This window comes from Lacerta agilis, chromosome 2 (genome assembly GCF_009819535.1).
Source record: "Lacerta agilis isolate rLacAgi1 chromosome 2, rLacAgi1.pri, whole genome shotgun sequence".
In the NCBI taxonomy this organism is placed as follows: Eukaryota; Metazoa; Chordata; class Lepidosauria; order Squamata; family Lacertidae; genus Lacerta; species Lacerta agilis.
In genome coordinates this window covers 26,908,242-26,927,063 of record NC_046313.1, presented here as the reverse complement: position 1 = coordinate 26,927,063, position 18,822 = coordinate 26,908,242, and the positions used below count along the sequence as shown (strand labels likewise).

Below are 18,822 nucleotides of genomic sequence, written 5' to 3'. Positions count from 1 at the left end.
GCTGGATAGTCTGTTCTCTATATTGCGTACTTGCAGTGTTGAGAACTTCTTCCAGCAATTTCAACAGTTTTACTTGGTGAATAGAAAGCTAATGGTATATGAGGGACAGCCAAAGGAATGGACAGATTTACCCTTTGATGAAAAGCAGGTATTGTAAAAGCAGGTTATCAGGAACTTGTCTTAAGGGGTCAGTGTTCATATTACTAAATTATCAGCAGCTTTTGCTTTTGATGTCCTATGTGACTGTGTTAAGCTGCTTGCTAATTTTATTGAATGAAAAGGCCTAAACTAGGTCAGATGATAGAGATTTTCAGCTATAATTGCTTTCCCTATCAACTGACATGGGATAAAATAGATGCTCTGGGACCATGTAAATGCATATTCTCATGCTTTTACATTACTCAGATTGGCTTACAGTCATTACAAGTAACAATCCATAATAAAACCCACAATACAAAACCAAACAGGAACATAATAGCAACATAAAAACTTCTACTCAGCAAAGCAAATGCTCACTGAAATATTAAAACTATTTCACTGGCTGGCAAAACATAAGCAAGCGGGCCAAGCAAATCTCATGAAGCAAGGCATCCCATAATCTGGTGGGTGCTGCTCCTGAAAAAGCTCCATCTCTTATCTTAACTAACTGGCTGATGAGCTGGATCATGACCTCCCCCACTCCTCATGGGCCTTTTTGACAGGTGATAGCTGACTGACATTGACCATGAGACCTGCCTTTTCTGTTTGCAGGCTCAGGTCAGGTTGGATTCAAGCTTGACTTGCAAACAGATTTTCTTCCTCTCTGGACCAGCAAAGTGATCTGCAAAATCAGTCTGCAGAGGAAAAATGTATTTTTGCCTGCAAACAATCAACACCAAAGGGGCTTGCTGTCAGCACCAATCACTGAGCCCCACTTGCCAAATGACAATCTGTAATGCACTTTAAGTTCCCCTCCTCCTCTACATGGTGATGATGGCAACACCTCCCCACCCCACCCCCATTACTTGTTGTTGTTCAGGTTTTTGCTGCTACTTTAGTGGCAGCTGCCACTCTCTGTACACACTCTCTGTATAAACACACTGCTTACATTTTTCATTTCTTGGTTGCTTTACCACTGGCAGTGTTGGCCAAGTACTTTCCCCCTCCTGACTTGCTCTAGGAAGGGAGAAGGTGGAGAGATTCAGCCGTTACCACTGGTTCCAAATGTGACACAGAACAGAATGGCTTCTAGAGAAAAACAGGTTATTTTTGGAGCTGAATTTATTATTATCTTTTATCTTCTTTTATTTAGGTTCAAAAGGTGATTCAAGATTACTTGAAAGATTACCAGAAGAGTGAAACTTGGGATACATCAGAATATAATAAACTAGACCTGACATTGACCATCTTTCTATTATCTGGAGATTTCTCTGTTATTCCACAGTCAAAACAAGAGTGTATCAGATTTTGCAGCCTTCTTTGCCTGAAGGAGCAACCACCGGCAAAGGCGATGTATAAAGAAGTCAAAGAAGTGTTTTCAAAGATTTCATGGTGTCCCCCAGGCTCTCAGAGTCTAGCCCATGAAAGGTATGAATGACTTCTACACTCTATATTTTTAAACAAGTTTTTAAAACCCACCTATTTTGAACATTCTTTTCTTACGTTTGCTTTTTTTGTTTCTTTGCTTGAGTGCCATCTTACAGAATATAGTTTTGCTAGTTTTCATATTAAATCTCTATTATCAATTATTAACTAGCTGTAATTGACATTTTCAATAACTGTTACTACCTTTGTCAGCTGTTTTGCTTATTTCTAGATTGTTTTTATGATACTGTGAATTGCCTTGGGATATGAAGAATTTTGTAGATAAAATAATCAATAATTTGGGGCTCAAAAGTAGAGGGATTGGTATTGAATAAGAAGTGTTGCATGATAATTGTGTTGCTACCTTTGTCCAAACAGAGGTGTGACTTTAGCAGCTGTGTGTTGGACAAAAATTAAATGGATTCAACCATCCCCATGCATAAAGCGGGGATTGGGAACCTGTGGCCTTCCAAATGTTGCTGGACTTCACCTCCCATAGTTCCTAATCAATGGCCATGCTGGTTGGGGCTGATGGGATCTGGGAGTCCACCAACATTTGGAAGGCTACAGCTTTCCCATCAATAAGATTTACATCTCTTGAATTCGCTAATAAGAGGCATATCTCCTGAATTTCTGCATGTGAGACTTTGTCAGAGAAAGGTCCCAATGTTCCTCTTCAAACATCTGATTGGCTTTTCTTTTTTTCTTTCAGGTTGGGGGAGTATTTGAAGTCGTTCTGCACTTCTTGTATTGGAGCGCAAATTTATCAGTGGCTGTGGACAATCCCAGTTCTTCATCTCTTTACTGATTTTGAATACGTCCAAGAGAATGCTCAACTTGAATCAGAACATGCATGGGCAAGGTTGAAAGGTCTTCGCTTTGTTCAATATAGGATTGATGAAGAAAAAAAAGATTATGAGAAGTAAGTTGGAATATGTTAGTTTTATTGCCTTTCTCTTGCAAAATATGATCTGTGGATTAAGCTGTCTAGAGTTCCTGTTTGATACATAGATACATACATTTCCCATATGCTACACTAGAAGAGATTTAACAGTGCATTACTATCCCTGTTAACTCAGAAATCAGTCCCACTGAGTAGAAAAGCTTGATTAGGATTGTAGCCTTTGAATGCAGTCCTAAGTCTCTGAGGTTTATGGCTGGAGAATGTTAAGATGATGCACTGTTACATCTCTGCTGGAAACTGTGCTTGCAGAAAGCCCTGAAGATGTGGTGGGGGCAACAGTAACTTTGGATTCACTGGATTCAAAACACCGCAGGTGCCCCGAAGGCCCCAATCCTTGAACTACTTGGCTGAACCAACATGGCGCAGGCATAATGCAGAAGTTAGAAGCACATTGCATTTCTCCTTTCCATCTTAGTCTGCACGAGCCAGCAGAGCTTGGGATGTTGTGGTAGATTTGCTGATCTGCTCATCCTGAACCCTACTTAGGATTGAAATTTCCATTTACAAATATTATTCCACTGTTCCTGACAATGTTCAGTTTCCTGAGAACATGGGATTCTTTTTGTATATTATATGAAGGCATTATGTATATTTAAGTTATTATTACTTGGTTTTGCAGATTCTTACTACCACAAATGAAAGAAAAGAAATATTTATTGAAAGAAAACAGAGCACTGTTCAGATCATGGTTTTCCTTGCTTCCTCAAAGAGCCTTGGCTGAATTTATCTCTGACTTTCCTGCTGAACCATTGGACTATCTTCTAGGAATTTTTCATAGACTGGAGAATATGGAAGCCACTTATCATACCTGTGAGGTATGCTTAGATTTTTTTTAAAGTAATATCCATCTAAAATGGGTGGGGAGTCTGTGGACTTCTAGATGCTGTTGGACTCCAACTCCCATCAGCCCCTACCAGCATGATCAGGGATGATGGGAGCTGTAGTCTAGCAACATCTGGAGAGCTACAAGTCCCCTATCCCTGACCTAAAAATGTAGCACAGCTTATGATAGTCAGTAAATGAGACAATTTAAAATAAAAAGTTCTACCCAACAGAATCCTGGTAGTCCGTTCTGAATTCATACAATTATTACATCTTGAAAAAGGAGGTGGTGATATGACTCCTGAAAAAGGCCGCCATGGTCTCCCTGGTATTGGATGGGGTCATAGTGTGGTGGTGCTCCTAGACTAATCACTTTCACTAAAAACCCAGGTGACCTCAGCACTGGTTAATAATACAGCTATGGCCATTTCTGAAATGTAATAGCCTGACTGCTGTTGCCCTTGCAGGGGCGTCGCTAGCCGCTGGGCTGCCGAGGGCGGCAAGCCAAGCGGCACCCCTGGGGGTGGGGCGTCGCTCCGTGCGCATGACGTCACGGAGCACAGCGGGTTTTTCTGCCGCTACGCTCACGGAGCGGAGCCGTCCCGGGGCATGGAGAAGGGTTGGGCCAGCGAGGGGGGTCCGCTCCGCCCCCTCCGCCCCTGTGCCCTTGCACTGGTAACATCCAGAGTGGACTACCATTTTGCATTGTGCGTTGCCTCCGAGATTAGCCTGGAAGCTATAGCTAGTGCAGAATGTAGCCACTGCTGAAAGAATTGCACCAAATAGCAACCAGGCTAATTTCAAGCGGCTGATATTGGTGAACAAAGCCCTGTGTAGGAACCAGGAAACCTAAACGATTGTCTTGGCCATCTGATCATTATACTCTGCAAGAAAGGACCTCTTACAGATACCATCTCATCATGAGCTCATTCTGTACAATGTAGGAACCAGATCTTTATTATGTAGTAGTAGTAGTAGTAGTAGTAATAATAATAATAATAATAATAATAATAATAATAATAATAGATTTGTATCCCACCCATCTGGCTGGGCCCCCCCAGCCACTCTGGGTGGCTTCCAACAAATATTAAAATACGTTAAAATATCACAAATTAAAAACTTCCCTAAACAGGGCTGCCTTCAGGTATTTTCTGAATGTCAGGTAGTTGTTTATCTCTTTGACCTCTGCTAGGAGGGCATTCCACAGGGTGGGCACCACTACCGAGAAGGCCCTCTGCCTGGTTCCCTGTAGCTTTGCTTCTCGCAGTGAGGGAACCGCCAGAAGGCCCTCGGCACTGGATCTCAGTGTCCGGGCTGAACGATGGGGTGGAGATGCTTCTTCAGGTATACAGGACTGAGGCCGTTTAGGGCTTTAAAGGTCAGCACCAACACTTTGAATTGTGCTCGGAAACATACTGGGAGCCAATGTAGATCTCTCAGGACTGGTGTTATGTGGTCCCAGCGGCCATTCCCAGTCACCAGTCTAGCTCCCGCATTCTGGATTAATTGCAGTTTCCATGTCACCTTCAAAGGTACTGCCCCTATTGCCCAACTTCCAGAACATGCACTCAGAAAACTCAGTCTTTCCAGTAGGACTCCTGGTGCAAACTAATGACTTCCTAAAAATCACTGCAATCCCCCCCCCCCGCCCGGATGGCCTGGGTTGCTGTGCGTAAGAGAAACCTGGTGGACAAGCAGCAGCAAGGACAGGCCCATCTGCTTCATCCAACCAAGTCTCTGTCACACATGCCAGGTCAAATCCTCCATCCACAATCAGGTCGTGGATGACAGTTGTTTTGTTCATCATTGACCTGGCATTACACAGCAACACTTTCAGGTCATGTGGGTATCCCTTGTTGATTCCAGTATCCGTCCGGTCAGGACCAGACCCGGAGGCAGGGATAGTCCTCAAACAATGACTAAGCCTGCCTCCTTGATAATAACATGGTCTGGTCTTAGCGTGACTCCTCCTCCTGCCCGTGATCACTGAGATTGGGTGTCCCAGTGCACCCCGCCCCGTGGAACTTGCCCCAGCCATTCTGTTGGCTGGGGCCCACTCCCAGGCAGCCCTGATCCCACCCCTTAAAACAAAACACAAACTATACAACAACCAAAACAAAAAACAAAAATAACAGAACAGTTATACTAAAATTAATCCCCAATGAAATATCCAACCCACCCAGCCACCCCCTAACAAAGCAAAAAGGAAAGGAGCAGAAAAAAATTGAAATGCCACCGACAGCTTAAGGACATTTTCCAGCCCCACTCTCTAGGTACTAGAGAGTCCTTCTTATAGCTGAGAGTGTGAGGGCCTGGGCCCCACCCCCCAGGCCAGCTGGAAAAAGCCTTGGAAGGGAGCAGGCCTTGCAGTCCTCACCACAGCGATGGTCCCAGGTCTCTCTGCAGCAGGAGTCCTTCTTATAGCTGAGAGAGTGAGGGCCTGGGCCCTGCCCCATAGGCCAGCTGGAAAAAGCCTTAGAAGGGAGCAGGGAGAAGCACCTAATATTTGGAATTTCCTCCTGCTACGTATCAGACACACAGCACATGCACACACTCATGCACTTCAGTTCACACACTTCACATACAGACTGCCACACGTGCATCTCTCTCTCTCTGCCCAAGTGCATTGCTCTTAATCACACACAGAGCATACTAGAGCATACACATTCAGAAAATCCCAGTATTTCCAACCCCCATATAAATACACACACAGAGGTTGGTGATCCTTGATGTAAAGTAATGTGTACTTTGGCCTTTAGACTAGATCGGGGGTAGGGAACCTGCGGCTCCGGAGCCGCATGCGGCTCTTTCGCGGCCCTGCCGCGGCTCCGGGGCGGCTGCCTGGGGCGCGGAGGTGGCGCGGAGTGGTGGGGGCACTGCGCCTGAGAACTCCTCGGCCGGAGGGAAGACGCGCCAGCCCTGCCCACGATGGAGGGGCGGTTTGCAGGGGGCAGAGAGAGAGGGAGGGAGGGGGCAGCCGGGGGGAGGCGCGGGGGCAGGGCCTGGTGCGACGGCGGCAGCGCAGTTGGCGGAGCGGAGCGGGGCCGTCCCCGCCGTGGCCCGCCACTGTGAGCGCGCAATAGGCGCTCCTCCTTTGGCTCCGGGGCGGCTGCCTGGGGCGCGGAGGTGGTGCGGAGTGGTGGGGGCACTGCGCTGCGCTCCTGGCCCGCCTGGGCTGCGCCCGCCGCGCCATCCTCCTGACCCGCCGCGCCTGCCCGCTTCCCTCCTTGGAGTGTCGGGCCTGGCGGGCGGCTGGGGTGTCCTTGTGGGGCTTGGCTCCGTTGCGCCTTCCCCGCTCCCCGGAGAGGCGGGCGGGCGGGGGACCTTCCCGGCGTCGGTCGCCGGATGGTGCTGCTGCCGCCTCCGCCTGGCTTTGCTGCTCCGCCTCGCCGTCCGGCGCCTCTTTGGCAGCGGGATCCGGGGGGCGCCCGGGGGCCCGGCCGGGACTCGGAGCCTTCCTGCGCCGCTGTGCAACAGGAAGGCCGGGCGGCGGCGGCGAAAACGTCCGGGCTGCTTCTGAAACCTCCGCCAACCGGTGCTTCGCCAGCGCTCGCTGCGGGCGGTGTACATGCTCAACGATGGCCCCAAGGGCGGCTCGGGGGCCCGGAGCCCCGAGGCCGGCGCGCTGCAGAGCCTGGCGCGATTCCCCCCCAAAAAAACCTGTTTTTTGCTTTTTGGCTTTTTGCCTTGCTCTCCCACCCCCCTCTCTTTTTTTCCTCCCCTCCTTTTTTAATCCAAGGGGAGAAATCCCATTTTTAAAACAAACAAACAAACGAAAAATAAACAAACACCCCCCACAGCTGCTGCAGCCACTCTATTTGAATTTTTATTATTACCCTTTTCTCCCTCTATCCCCCCTTTTTCTTTTCTCTTCCCCTTTTGTTTTTGTTTTCAAAAAAAGGAAAAAGAAGAAAAAGATTTTCCCCCTTTATTTTTATTTTTTAAACTACTACATATTTTTAATAGATATTCTCCCCACCCCACCCCACCCCCAATTTATATTTTTCCACCCCACTTTTCCATTCCCACCCCCCTTTTTCTTTCTTTATTAATTCGCTTGCCAACCTATCTTAGAGGGGGAAGCCCTCTCTCCCACCCACCCCACCCCCAATTTATATTTTTCCACCCCACTTTTCCATTCCCACCCCCCTTTTTCTTTCTTTCTTAGTTCGCTTGCCAACCTATCTTAGAGGGGGAAGCCCTCTCTCCCACCCACCACACCCCCAATTTATATTTTTCCACCCCACTTTTCCATTCCCACCCCCTTTTTCTTTCTTTATTAATTCGCTTGCCAACCTATCTTAGAGGGGGAAGCCCTCTCTCCCACCCACCACACCCCCAATTTATATTTTTCCACCCCCCTTTTCCATTCCCACCCCCCTTTTTCTTTCTTTCTTAGTTCGCTTGCCAAGCTATCTTAGAGGGGGAAGCCCTCTCTCCCACCCACCACACCCCCCCAAAACAACTTTGAGCTGAACCCCAAAAAACGGGGGTAGATCACTGCTGAAAGTAGATCACAGTTTCTTGGGAGTTGGCCACCCCTGGTATAAGACATGTAACTAGAATAAAAATTTTAAAAAACCAAGCAAATAATTGTAATAACTACTGTAATAAAGCACTGCTATAATTATATATAATTTCCCTAAAATTTTGGTTTCATTCGCCTTTCCGTGCTGAAATGTCACAACCTGAAGGACCATGGCTTGCCCCCCCCCCCAGTTTTGATCCTGGGTACGCCCCTGAGTCAATGCAAAAAAGTAAGAACTTATTCTTGTTGTTTTTACTAATTATACTTTGCATTGGCTCCTATACGTTATTTATTATTATTGCATTAAGGTAAGAAACAATATATGCAGCATTATATTTGTTTTAAATGTCGCAATGGTTTTGCGGCTCCCAGGTTTTTTTTTTCCTTTGGAAACGGGTCCAAGTGGCTCTTTGTGTCTTAAAGGTTGCAGACCCCTGGACTAGATGATAATGCAGCTTTCTAGTTCTTTAATTTCTGTCACTATTTCTTAGGAGGTAGAAAAATTCCTGATGAAGGTTTTGGAAGCCCTCTATAACAAACAAAATGAGTAAGTAAAAGATACGTGTATACCTTCATTATAGTGTTTAACTAGAGGAAGGTCTACTGAAGTGGGTTAATTGAACAGATTTACAACAGATTGTTTTGAAAAACATCTGCTGTATGTGTGTGTGAGAGAGGGATATTGCAAAAGATCTGCCCATGTGTGCAAGACTTCTTTTTCTAACACACGGGCAGATATTTTGCAAAATTGTGTGCACACACCCAGTGATATTTTGCTTCCTTCTAAAACCATATGATGATGACATGGCACAGATTCTGAAGTAGGGTGGAAGAGATCTGAACGCCCATTGGCTGCATTCTGAGGATATCTCTCACCAAAAGTTGAGCTGAATAGGGTGCAAAGGAAAGCCTCGCACTCTCTAGGATTGCACAAATGAAAGCTGTATTAGACACACTACAGTGATTTTGTCAGGTTTTGTTTGTTGTGCTCCTATTTTTAGACATAATCCAATCCATCCAATCCCTTGGTACAGCAAAAAATAACAAGCATTTCCCACAAATTTAGAATGTTACAGCAGGACACTTGGAACTCATATGTGACTGTCTGCCAAAGACTTCATGAGAAAATACGTAGAAAATTCCCGAAGCTTCAATATTACAAGATACCAGCTATTTCTGTCTGCATTATTTCAAGGATTCTTGAATTTGCACCTTCAGAGGTGAGCATCTCTCTGTATGCTGTTTGTTATTTGAGGCGGTTGCTGATGAACCAAATGGGTTGGGTATTGCCTCTCTTCACATGGCTAGCTTTTTTTGTATCTTAGCAGAAAGTTGCTCTTTGGTTCAACAGTTTGTAATTCTTTATTTTCTTCACAATAGGCTTCAAGAGACAAGGCTATGCAGAATACTCCAAAGACAGTATATCAAGAGCTTCGTAATACTACCAGGGCCTGGTTTCGTGGTGTTCTACCAGCACGTATGCTGAAACCTGGTTCAGATTTAAATGTAGAGCTTACTTTTTCAATGGAGCTTGAGGTTTGTAATCTGGAACTCCACACTATTTTCTTGTAGGTGTTCCTCTTCCCCAGTAGTCATTTTGGCCTTCATGGAAAGATATCAGTTGCTGCTTCTGATGTGTTAGCCCAGCGGTGGAGCATATGCCCTTGCTGTCCAGGGCGAGCATGCTCCCGAGGGGGGGCGTGCTCTCCTGAGGGGGCATGGGGCACGGAGGGTGGCCTCCCATGCACCACAGTTCAGGGTAGGAGAGGTGTGGGGAAGCTGCTGCTCACTCTCCTCCTGCTCTCCGCAGCGGGGTCTGCTATGGCTGGGTGCGCCTCACCACGGCTGAGGAGGGCTGCTCTCTGCCGTCAGGCCAGAAGAGCTGCTGCCGGCGGGTGCAAGGTATGCCGCCCACTCATCAGCCATTTTGTCACCCCCCTCAGTCATGACACCTGGGATGGACCGCACCCATCGCGCCTCCCTTCCTATGCCTCTGTGTTAGCCAACCTCACAGAGAATATTGTTTGGATTAAGATTGTGCTTATTTTGGTGTAGCTTTGCAGAAGATGTAAGGCTAATCTCGCCAAAGCTTATCTATCTAGAGGAGGAATGGCTTTCTATTGATGTTGCTAGAAGGTTGTTTTCCAGCATAATTGCTGTGTGTGGGATGGTCAGTCTTTGTGGACACTGTAGCCGGGGAGCTGGAGTTAAAATACTTTTTTCAAGCCTAATCACAGGTGAGAGGGGAGAGAATCTGAATGAGTGTGGTGTCTGTTTGCATGTGTTTTGTGTGTGTGTGTGTGTGAGAGAGAGAGAGAGAGAGAGAGAGACCCTGCCCATGCCAACCTTGGCTCAGCCCATCACTGACACATTGGCCACAGAGGGTTGTCAACAAGGATATGCATGACTTCAAAAAGGTCCCATTTTCAAGCTTAAGTCCAGCATGGGAGGCATATTTGGTGTGTGTGTCTTGGCAGGTTTTTGCCTTCCATCGCTAGCTGTATTGCACCCCTCCATAAAAAATGGCTGCACTGCAATGAGGCTTGAAAGTAGCCATCAATTGGTGTGACTACAAGGCTGATTTCAAGTGTAAATGATACATGAAGGCAGTTGGAGTGAGGAGGGGAGGCTATAGGCCTGTCCTGCTGTAGAGTCACGGTTGCCCAAATACTTTTGTCTGTCCTGGTGGTGCATGCTGTGCCTTACCTGCACATAACAAGAAACAGGCCAGTGTTGCAAAGGAGTTTGTTTTGCAGGGTGTTACTCTCGAGGGAGTGTTTCTCTCTGGGTCTCTTCCATCTTCTTGGTGGCTCTGAAGTTTTGCATAGGAGAACCTATGCATTTGCAATTCAGCCCATGGAAACTTAGAGAGCTTGGAGCACGCAGTTCTTCTTCCTTTACTATTGACTAACCTTTTGGTGGCAAGTACCTCAGCCAAGATGTAAGGGGAGTGTATCGCTTACTTGCCTCTCTTTTGATGCATGTTGTCTTTTTCTCTCTCCAGGGTTTGGAAATCCCTCCCTCCTTTGGAGTTGCTAAAGTATTGTCATTACTATTCTCTTTGTTCTTCTTTATTTATAATGCACCAAAGCTGTTCTATTTTTATTTAATATAATAAATACAACGCAATACAACAAATGTTTCCTTTCCTCTAGCTGGCTTTTATGTCACAAAGAGAACTTCATATTTGGAATGGCCAGTTTTGAATTTTTTGTCTTTGGTGTACTGATACTCAGCATCGTTACCAGTTGACTGAGGGAGATGAAGTGGCATAATATTCATAGCTTGCATGTATTCCTTTTGGGTTGGAGATTACCCATCACATGTTGCAGTCAAAGATTTATAGAGGTTGGGGAAAGACAGGGGATTTATTCTGTTCATGTCCACATGATCATAAGGGGACATTGGGAGGAAAAGTTACAGAGGTAGACCATACCAAGGGGATACCACATGATTTTGCCTAGGTAAAGGTAAAGGTACCCCCCTGACTATAAGGTCCAGTCATGGACGACTCTGGGGTTGCGGTGCTCATCTCGCTCTATAGGCCGAGGGAGCCGACGTTTGTCCGCAGAGAGCTTCCGGGTCATGTGGCCAGCATGACTAAGCCACTTCTGGTGAACCAGAGCAGCGCACGGAAATGCCATTTACCTTCCTGCCGGAGCAGTACCTATTTATCTACTTGCACTTTGACGTGCTTTCGAACTGCTAGGTTGGCAGGAGCTGGGACCAAACAACGGGAGCTCACCTCATTGCCAGGATTTGAACCACCGACCTTCTTATCGACAAGCCCTAGGCTCAGTGGTTTAGACCACAGTGCCACCCGTCTACCCTACCCCCAATTTATGGACAATTTCCATGGATGCAGGAGCCTCTTCCCTTCACAAGTTGCCCACCATATGCCCTGCCCTGCAGATGTTGAAGGCAATGGGAAGATGCCTGCATAAGGCTAGAACTGCAAACTTATGCTGCTCTGTTACCTGCATGTTTAGGGGAGAAAAGGATAAACTCTGCCCTATGGGCTGGAACTAAAGCTTTTTAAGGTGGGCTGACAGCCACATCTCCTATTCCATGATGGTGGTATCAGCAGAACCAAACAAAAGAAACCCAACCATCAAAGTCCACTGTCCCGAGAGCACTCCAATATTGCTTGTGTTTCCAGAGTGCTCCTGTTTGTTCCAGTCTTCACTTTGTGCAGCTACAGATAATAAAGCTGTTCTGGGATCTTCAACAGTGACCAGAACCTGCTCATGCAGTTCTGGAGAATTCTAAGCAGGAGGAGAGGAAAAAACCTACTCCTTCTAGTCCCATTGCTGCTTTTGTGCCTTGTGGAGCTGCACTAGGCCTCTGTTAAAAAAGATTTAAACTTCCCCACCTCTCCCAGCACTGATGGTAAGAAAAATGCTGCTACCATCCCTCTCCTTTTCTGGCCTGTATGTGTTTGCTGAAGAGTAGGGAACAATGTGTGCCTGTCTATATATGTGTGTCTGTGTTGTATGTATGTGTGAGAGAGCATGGCTGTACCCATTACTTGCTATTGGTCCCACCTATGTTTCGTACTTGCAAACATGCGCTGGATTATGGAGAAAGCTAGAGAGTTCCAGAAAAACATCTACTTCTGCTTCATTGACTACGCAAAAGCATTTGACTGTGCCGACCACAGCAAACTATGGCAAGTTCTTAAAGAAATGGGAGTGCCGGATCACCTCATTTGTCTCCTGAGAAATCTCTATGTGGGACAAGAAGCTACAGTTAGAACTGGATATGGAACAACTGATTGGTTCAAAATTGGGAAAGGAGTACGACAAGGCTGTATATTGTCTCCCTGCTTATTTAACTTATATGCAGAATTCATCATGCGAAAGGCTGGACTGGATGAATCCCAAACCGGAATTAAGATTGCCGGAAAAAATATCAACAACTCAGATATGCTGATGATACTACCTTGATGGCAGAAAGTGAGGAGGAATTAAAGAACCTTTTAATGAGGGTGAAAGAGGATAGCGCAAAATATGGTCTTGATCACTGCAGATGGTGACAGCAGTCACGAAATTAGAAGACGCCTGCTTCTTGGGAGAAAAGCAATGACAAACCTAGACAGCATCTTAAAAAGCAAAGACATCACCTTGCCGACAAAGGTCCGTATAGTTAAAGCTATGGTTTTCCCAGTAGTAATGTATGGAAGTGAGATTTGGACCATAAAGAAGACTGATCACCGAAGAATGCTTTTGAATTATGGTGCTGGAGGAGACTCTTGAGAGTCCCATGGACTGCAAGAAGATCAAACCTATCCATTCTCAAAGAAATCAGCCCTGAGTGCTCACTAGAAGGACAGATCCTGAAGTTGAGGCTCCAGTACTTTGGCCACCTCATGAGAAGAGAAGACTTCCTAGAAAAGACCCTGATGTTGGGAAAGATGGAGGGCACAAGGAGAAGGGGATGACAGAGGATGAGATGGTTGGACAGTGTTCTCGAAGCTACTAACATGAGCTTGGCCAAACTACGAGAGGCAGTGAAGGATGGGCGTGCCTGGCGTGCTCTGGTCCATGGGGTCACGAAGAGTCGGACACGACTGAACAACAGCAACAATGTTTTGTACACAGCCTATGATTTGTCACAAGACAATGTGGCCCTTGGGTCAAAAAAGTTTTGCCACCTATGCTTTAGACCTGGTGTCAGCAAACTTTTTCAGCAGGGGGCCGGTCCACTGTCCTTCAGACCTTGTGGGGGGCAGGACTATATTTTGAAAAAAACAAATGAACAAATTCTTATGCCCCACAAATAACCCAGAGATGCATTTTAAATAAAAGAACACATTCTGCTCATGCAAAAACACGCTGATTACTGGACCGTCAGCAGGCCAGATTTAGAAGACAATTGGGCTGGATCTGGCCCCTGGGCCTTAGTTTGCCTACCCATGCTTTAGACTATATCCTGTCTCTTAGTAGATTGTGATGCTGAAGGTGGGAAACTCTTGGCATATAAATTGAATAAACTTTCCAAATCCTCTTGTCTCCTTAGTGATTTGCTTTTATATTAAAGTGAATTTTCTTTTTTAGGCATGGAATGGATTTTTGAAAATTAATTTTCGTGATGCAAACCTCACAGAGGACTGGAAGGCAACTTTAATTAAAGACATGCAAAGCAGAATCAAGCAGGTACCAAGATACACAAAGATAGTATTTAAGCTCAGCTTTTCATGTGAGACTATTGATTGTAATTGAACATTTAATTTTAATGTATTTGTTATGCTGCCCCTGTTACCTTCCATTATCATATTTGGAAACTCTCTTATATAGCATTTTTGTGACACTTTTCCTTTTCCATTTTGCCACCACTATATCAAAGTAATGCTTGGTCTAATTTTCATTGCTTAGCAGAAGCCGGGACAAGGGCTTCCCCTAGCACAACAGGATTTTTCTCTCCTTTTCTTCCTGCTCCACCTGAAATTATCTCCCACAGAACAATGCTCAGGGGGAGGCAAAAGGGAATTGTTCCATCTGGCAAGTTGAAAAATAATTGCCGTAGTACTACACTGAATTCATTGCTGTATATTGTATTATGGTAACTTGTCTTGGGGCCATATGATAAAGCACAGGTAAGAAATTTAATTAATGAATGGATAGATAATTAGATAAGTTAGGGTATATATGTCTCTCAGATTTACTCCCTAGTTTGTCTTTAAACACAAGACACGATGAACTGTATCCAAAACTGCTGTTCTTTTATTGGAGCAGATTTTGGGAGGTACGTGGGGAGAAGAGAGGAAGAGGAAGCCCTCTTGCACAAATTTTATGCAGTGTTGGAGAGAATCCAATATATTCCATACATGGTTCGTAACATAAAGTGGCAGAAGTATGTTTGTTTTTGTACATAGAAATAATTTTAAATGCTAGAAAAATAACATTGATTTTCTTTTATTGCGGTACTTTTCTTCCCATCCCTTGTTTTCTCTTTCTGATCAATGCAAATATCTGGAATCAGTGATATTATTTTTTATATTCTTCCCTGACAGGTACCTCCACTTCAGCAGATTAAAGCCTACTGCTGCTTCCTTTCAGATTTTGAAAAATATGAGCCTCTGATTGGCAAATGTTTTGAAAGTTGTGCCATAGAATCTGTTAACTTAGAATACAAGGTAAGTTCAGTTTGGTCACTGCACCAAACCATGGTTAGTACTTACACAGTCTAGAATACAAACCATGATATATATTTTTCTCCCTAAGGCTAACTGTGGCTTAGATCTACCCACTACTCTCATTTCTATGGTGCAGTAGCCACTTGAAATAGAGGTTACAGAACACAGCTCTCCTGACAAAGAATAGCCCTGCTCAAGCATTTGTCTGTTGTGTTCAACCAACCGCTGAGAAGGAAATGGGAATGAACATGCTAGCTTTGAAAAGCCCCATGTCCCCACGAGTTGGAGGATGTCCAGTAGGAGCAGGGAGTTGTTTCTATTTGTGTAGTCTTCCCACACAATGCAGAACTCTGGGAAATCATTGCATGGGGACAACTATACATATGGGGTATAGTGGATTGTGACAGGGAAGCAATGTGGGGTGAGATTAAAATCGCTTTCCCAAAAGTTTCATTTGCATTTGTAAAAGAAGCCATTGGTGAGTTTTCATTGCTAAACAACTAATAAGAACAGGTTTTTGGTGGGGGCAACTTTTGTCAGACTTGCAGCAAAAGAGGGAAGGATTAAAAATTTGTTCCATTGCCATGGCCGTGAACCTAATCACTCAGGTGTTGTTGTTGTTATTGTTGTTGTTGTTGTTGTTGTTGTTGTTGTTGTTTTTAAGTGTGCAGCATGACACTATTGATTTAACATGACATATTTGGGCATTAGTTCCACTGAAATCAGTGAGGTTGGACAGAATGGAGCTGCATAATGAAATTAACACCTACCCTCTAAGAACTTAGATGATGTGACAAATTTGAGAGCTTGCATTATGATGAACTCATTGCCATTCAATTCTTTACATATTTTTATGTCTTAAAAGAGTGATCTCCTTGGTCTGATGGCCCCTTACACCTTGAGCAAGCTGGGCAAGCTTGTATCTGCTGTCATCACAAAATCATGGCCAATTGATAAAGAAGGAAAACCTCTGAGTGACCTGGAAGGTGTTTTGCGTCATCTCCTTGTTTGGCCAGACATCGAGCATCTTTTTCCCAACGGTATTCACATGTAGCACTTAATTGGGAAGGATGTTCTATGGACAGCAGGAAAAATATTCTAGTAGTACCCAATGGAGGAAAGTACATTATCAATACAGAGTCAAATAACCTTATAGTTGCCCTGCACCTTTCCCTTCCTCTAGCTTAGAGCCAAAGACAGGCAAATCAGGCAATCTGGTCACTTTTGGGAGCAGAGGAAAGCCAGTGTGCCTCCACTTCCCATTTCCAGCTTAGAGCTGGTGACAGGAGCCAGAGCCATGTCTGTTTACTCTGCCTCTGTGGCATTCTGAGCTGTACACACACGCCTCCCTCCCTCCTGCATTCTGGACACAGGGAGAACCTGTGAGGGGAGGCAGAAGTGTGTCTGCTTATGTCTTCGCCTACCAGCCTGTGTGTCTCCACTGTCCCTCTTCAATTTAGAGCTGAAGGAGGGGTGGGGAAGTAGGTTTTGTTTGGCTCTGTTTGCACCTGGCAAACAGAGTATTTTATATATGGAGTGAGGACCATGTTTGAGAAGAAATCATCAGGCTTCACAGAATATATGGAAATCGCAAAAATTACAATGAGAGTCAGACAGTAGGGGGAAGAAACATTTAGAAACGAATGGGGAAAATTTATGGACTATCTGGACAAGGTGTGTAAGACCTAAAGAATGACATATAACTCTTGGCGTTGATTATTACTATTGAAAAAATGCATATATAAGAAATAAGGAAAGATTTAAGCTTGGAAATAGGAGTATAAGAATAAGTTGAAATCCGACAAGAGAATTTTTATTTTTCATTTTTTATCTTTATTGTTTAAATTGGAGTAAGAAGAACTGATGTGCGATATATTGATTTATGAGCTAGAGAAGACATAAGAAGGAAGAAGGGAAGGGACTCAAATCTTTAAATGTAAATGATAAGAGTGATATAACTTTTTGGATATTTAAATCTAGGTTATACTTGTTTCTACATTATTTTTATTATTTTAATTGTTTGTTAAAATGCAATGGAAAAAACCAATAAAAATTATTTACAAAAAAAAGAGAAGAAATCATCAGGCTCACTGAGGAATGGCTAAGCAGTCTCCAGGGATACCATGGCAAGTGAGATTAAAAACTTGTGTGAATAAAATGGAATTGAGCTTGGTCTAAGACCAGACCATGTCATTGCCGAGGAGGCAGGTTTAGTCGTTGTCTGAGGACTATTCCTGCCTCCGGGTCTGGTCCTGACCGGACGGATACTGGATTCAGCAAGGGATACCCACATGACCTGAAGATGCTGCTGTGCAATGCCAGGTCAATGTTGAATAAAACCACTGCCATCCACGACTTGATTGTGGATGGTGGACTTGACCTGGCATGTGTAACAGAGACTTGGTTGGATGAAGCGGATGGGCCTGTCCTTGCCGCTGCTTGTCCACCAGGTTTCTCTTACGCACAGCAACCCAGGCCATCTGGGCGGGGAGGGGGGGTTGCAGTGATTTTTAGGAAGTCATTAGTTTGCACCAGGCGTCCTATTGGGAAGACCCAGTTCTCTGAGTGCATGTTCTGGAAGTTGGGCAATAGGGGCAGTACAGGATTCCTTTTGGTGTACCGACCTCCCCGCTGCACCAAGGATTCCCTGCCCGAGCTGCTTCAGGTCGTGGCGGATGTTCTCCTGGAGTCACCTAGTTTGGTCGTCCTAGGGGATTTTAACATCCATGCCGACACGACCTTACAAGGGGCCGCTCGGGACTTCGTGGAAAGCATGGCCTCCATGGGGCTGTCCCTGAATAAGTCTGGTCCAACTCATAGCCGAGGACATGCCTTAGACCTGGTATTCACCTCTATGGATGTTGGTGATCTGACATTAAAAAAAAGTGAAACTAAAGAAGTGCCATGGTCAGATCACTTCCTGGTACAACTGGACTTCTCCGCAACCCTTCCCCTCTGCAGGGAGGTGGGACCAATTCAGATGGTCCGCCCCCGCCACTTAATGGATCCAAATGGTTTCCAGAGAGTGGTAGGGGATACTTTATCCCATGTTGATGGCCTTTCAGCCGATTCCCTGGTGGCCCGCTGGAATGTGGAGCTAACCAGGGCTATTGACTGTTTGGCTCCGAAGCGCCCTCTCCGGTTGCATGGAGCCCGGACAGCCCCGTGGTTTTCCCCGGAGCTGAGGGCGATGAAACAATCGTTGAGACGGCTAGAGCGCCGGTGGCAGAAAACCCATTCTGAATCCGACCGAACACAGGTTAGAGCTCAACGTCGAGCCTACCAAGTGGCGATAGCGACGGCGAAGAAGACTTTCTTCACCGCCTCTATTACATCTGCGGAAAATAGCAGCAGGAGACTCTTTCAGGTGGTTCGGAATCTATCGGAGCCACCTTCGTCATCGGGGCCTGGTAGGGACCCCAAGATCTCCTGCAATGCGTTTGCAAAGTTTTTTGCAGATAAAATCGCTCAGATTCGGAAAGAGATAGACTCCACCGTGGGAGCAGGGCCAGGGCGGGAGAGTGCCAGAGTCCTGTCTAGTCCAGTTGCGTGGGATCAATTTCAGTCTGTTACCTCCGAGGATGTGGACAGGCTGCTTGGACGAGTGAAACCAACCACCTGTCTCCTTGATCCTTGCCCATCCTGGCTTATAAAAGCTAGCCGGGAGGGGCTGGGCGATGGGCTGCGCGGGGTGGTGAATGCTTCCCTCTGTGAGGGAGCCTTCCCAGCCCCGCTGAAAGAGGCGGTCATTAAACCGCTTCTTAAAAAAACATCTTTAGACCCGGCCAATATGGCCAACTATCGCCCAGT

At 45.5% G+C, this 18,822-nt stretch overlaps 1 protein-coding gene across 1 annotated transcript in view; it reads left to right on the top strand.

The window, feature by feature from the left end:
- Positions 1 to 3,152: 3,152 nt before the first annotated feature.
- Positions 3,153 to 18,822, top strand: part of LOC117038954 (E3 ubiquitin-protein ligase RNF213-like) — a 97,632-nt gene continuing 81,962 nt past the window's right edge. Inside the window, exons 1-7 of the mRNA XM_033135959.1 lie at positions 3,153 to 3,342; positions 8,369 to 8,424; positions 8,944 to 9,097; positions 9,258 to 9,413; positions 13,934 to 14,032; positions 14,890 to 15,012; positions 15,878 to 16,052. Coding sequence (XP_032991850.1) covers positions 3,163 to 3,342; positions 8,369 to 8,424; positions 8,944 to 9,097; positions 9,258 to 9,413; positions 13,934 to 14,032; positions 14,890 to 15,012; positions 15,878 to 16,052 — 943 coding nt within the window. The 5' untranslated portion in view covers positions 3,153 to 3,162. The remainder of the gene's footprint in view (positions 3,343 to 8,368; positions 8,425 to 8,943; positions 9,098 to 9,257; positions 9,414 to 13,933; positions 14,033 to 14,889; positions 15,013 to 15,877; positions 16,053 to 18,822) is intronic.